A 3190-nucleotide genomic window follows, 5' to 3' on the forward strand; every position below is an offset into this window, starting at 1 on the left:
TTAAGACATTTTCCGCTCCCTGGGGTGTGCTACCGGGCTGTGTTCTGCCCTCCAGAAGGGCATAGCTCTTCTGTAGGACACTCATGGCAACTGAATGTACTGTGCAGAAGCCACAGAGGGGCTCAGGAAATGGAAATGCTGCTGGCGGTGGCTGCATGTGAGCAGTGGAAATAAACACTGTGTGTCTTTGGCTAGAAATGGGGTGTTGAGGTCTCTCTCTGTACCAGAGCCACATCACAGAGTCCTTATTCTGAGCATCAGAGCCATGTGCTATGTCACACTCTCTCCATCCCTCTTGGATCAGCAGAGCTGAGAAAGAGAGGGAAGTGTGGAGATCTGTGTTTCGCAAGTGGACACCACTGACAGCACAGGCCAGTTTCCTGTAGGGTAACTTGGAGTCAAGACTGTCCCTTAGCTGAGAGAGGTGCATGCCCAAGGCAGCTGGGAATAGGACTGATGTGGAGACTGAACTGGAGACCAGCTGTGCTAGCTCTGCCCTAGGGCACAGGGACAGCTTTTGCCTCTCAGGTCTCACCAGTCTTCACCCTGAGAGCAGTGGAAAGGTTGCATATTCCTGCCCTGCAGAGCAGACAAACAAACAAGCCCCCAAAACGAAGCTGTTGCTTTTGTGGTCAAAATGGCTCAGCACTGGATGTGAAGATGTTAAACTGCCCCTCTACACTATAGCAGGACTGATCCTTTGGGAGCCCATGGGTAGAGATCCCTGCTCCTCCTGGCACACTCAGCCAGCACAAACTGGAGCTCCAGACAGGGAGATGAATGAAGGTCCTGCTGCGAAGGAGTAAGGCAGTGTGTGTGTGTGTGTGTTTGTGTTGGTGTGGGTGGCTGTGAGAAAGGCAAAGAGTTTTGATCAGAAAAATCTCCTGACTTCTATTGTCTTTTCTTGCTTTTGCAGTCTGCCACGTCCAGAGGGAGCAAAATGTCCAACAGTAGCTCCCTGAATGAGTTCTTCCTCCTGGCATTTGCGGCAGGTGCAACTCTGGCACTTTGTGCTGTTCCTCGGCATCTACCTGGCTGCTCTTCTGGGCAATGGCCTCATCATCACAGCCGTACCTTGCGATCACCGCCTCCACACCCCCTTGTACTTCTTCCTGCTCAACCTCTCCATCCTCGACCTTGGCTCCATCTCCACCACTGTCCCCAAATCCATGGCCAATTCCCTCTGGAACACTAGGATCATTTCCTATTCAGGATGCGCTGCCCAGATCTTCTTCCTTATCATCTTCATTTCAGCTGAGTATTCTCTCCTCACAGTCATGGCCTATGTTCGCTACCTTGCCACCTGCAGACCCCTTCAGTACAGGACCCTCATGGACAGCAGAGCTTGTGTCAAAAAGGCAGCAGCTGCCTGGGCCAGTGGCTTTCTCTATGTGGTGCTGCACACTGGAAATACATTCTCAGTACTACTCTGCCAAGGCAACATAGTGGACCAGTTCTTCTGTGAAATCCCCCAGATCCTCAAGCTCTCCTGTGCAGACTCCTACCTCAGGGAAGTTGGGGTTCTTGTAGTTGGTGCCTGTTTAGTCTTTGGGTGTTTCATTTTCATTGTGCTGTCCTATGTGCAGATCTTCTGGGCTGTGCTGAGGATCACCTCTGAGCAGGGCCGGCACAGAGCCTTTTCCATGTGCCTCCCTCACCTGGCTGTGGTCTCTCTCTTTATCTGCACCTCATTTTTTGCCTACCTGAAGCCCCCCTCCATCTCCTCCCCAGCTCTGGGTCTAGTGGTGGCTGTTCTGTATGCAGTGGTGCCTCCAGCAGTGAACCCCCTCATCTACAGCATGAGGAACAAGGAGCTCAAGGACACCCTGAGGATACTGCTTATACAGGTACAGTGTCAGCACCAGTAACTATCCCATGTGTGCCCACGCCTCATTCACAGGGCATTTGGCATCAAGGCTCCATGTTATGCATTTCTTTCTTACTTTTCTCTGATATATTGTTGTAAAATGAAAAAAAAAACACATTGTTTTGGTTTGTGTCGCTTCTCAGGAATCTCTCATTTCAATCTGACCCACGCTTCCCGCTTCATCAGCAGACATGGGGGAACCTCAGAGCCCACTAGTCTGAACCCCCTCAGATGCCCTCTGGGCAACACAGGTAGCTTCCCTTTGCAATGTCTTCTCCAGCACTGATACCAAGGACGCTCAGGGGGACAGAGTCAGACTCAGATGAGTACAGACCGGGTGATACCATGGTCCCATGTCCACTAGGAGAGCTCAGCTCCCCTTGCCACAGTCAGGGTGTGATCTGCAATCCCTCTTTGGGGAAGGTGGCAGCCAGCTGTCACTGTGGCTGGTCCCTTCCTGCTACAGTGCTGCAACGCTCACAGCAGAGCAGGAGTGGGGAGGAGGAGAGTCTGKAGGCAGCCTGTGGAACAGGYCCTCTGCTCCWCAKYACCATCCCCACRCTGYCACAGCAGGCATTTCCTTGCCACARCCTTCRATTAGGGGTCTGCAGATTTCCTGGAGACTCATTCATCAAAGGCAGCAAGACTTTCCCTTTTCAGAGCTGTTCTCCTAAGTTCCACACTGTCCTGCTGTGTTCTCCACACTGTCCTGCTCTGTTCTCATGTGTGTATATGGCCTAAGTGCCCTGGTAACATGGTGCTTCCTTGCGGATTTCTGTGAACTCAGGCAGGACCAGGCACTGGGCACCTTTATGCCAGACCTCGCCTCCAGAGTAACATTTCCATAATGACAGGRGATCTCCTCTGTGATGTGCCTGAGATCTGGYCTTTCTTCAGAAGGTAGAGTCAAAATTAACCTCAAGGGATTGCACCACAAAAGGGAATGCTCTTTTTCTTGTGAGCTCCATGGGATCCARCGGATGAGCTCAGAGTCTCTGGCTGATCTGCTAGGGACTGAGGTCTGGATTCATGTCAGTGACCAGTGTAGATGGTCTCTGAATTATCTGCCCTCTGCTGTCTCACAGGTGACAGTGCTGATGACAGATGCCCATCCTCCTGGAGGGGAATCAGAGCCATGAGGAGAGCTCAGGGGARCTCCAGGCAGAGTGTGTGCCTCGGGTGGGCAGGGAATGGAGCCTCACAAAGTGAGGGATGGTCCACAGTGGAATAACCAGAAAGTAAAGCACCTCATCCAGATATTGCTGCGAAAACAAGGGCTCTGCAATCCCTGGAGAGGCAGTGGGGACCCAGGAGGCCCAGGGA

The 3190-nt window shown here is 52.2% G+C and overlaps 1 protein-coding gene across 1 annotated transcript; it reads left to right on the top strand.

Annotated features, from left to right (window-relative positions):
* Nucleotides 1-962: 962 nt before the first annotated feature.
* Nucleotides 963-3006, top strand: LOC146587005 (olfactory receptor 14A16-like). Its single transcript, XM_085320310.1, has 2 exons — nucleotides 963-1847; nucleotides 2953-3006. Exons 1-2 carry the CDS (start codon nucleotides 963-965, stop codon nucleotides 3004-3006), a joined length of 939 nt encoding a protein of 312 aa, XP_085176436.1.
* The last annotated feature ends 184 nt before the right edge of the window (nucleotides 3007-3190 follow it).

This window comes from Rhea americana, unplaced genomic scaffold, assembly GCF_003343005.1.
Source record: "Rhea americana isolate MKP2758 unplaced genomic scaffold, rheAme1 scaffold_629, whole genome shotgun sequence".
Classification (NCBI taxonomy): domain Eukaryota; kingdom Metazoa; phylum Chordata; class Aves; order Rheiformes; family Rheidae; genus Rhea; species Rhea americana.

Bases quoted from the DNA above. Each gene is read 5' to 3' on its own strand.
- LOC146587005 (XM_085320310.1), top strand. From the start codon at position 963: ATGAGTTCTTCCTCCTGGCATTTGCGGCAGGTGCAACTCTGGCACTTT. The intron at 1,848-2,952 runs GTACAGTGTCAG...GCTGTCTCACAG, and splicing joins TGAGGATACTGCTTATACAG to GTGACAGTGCTGATGACAGA.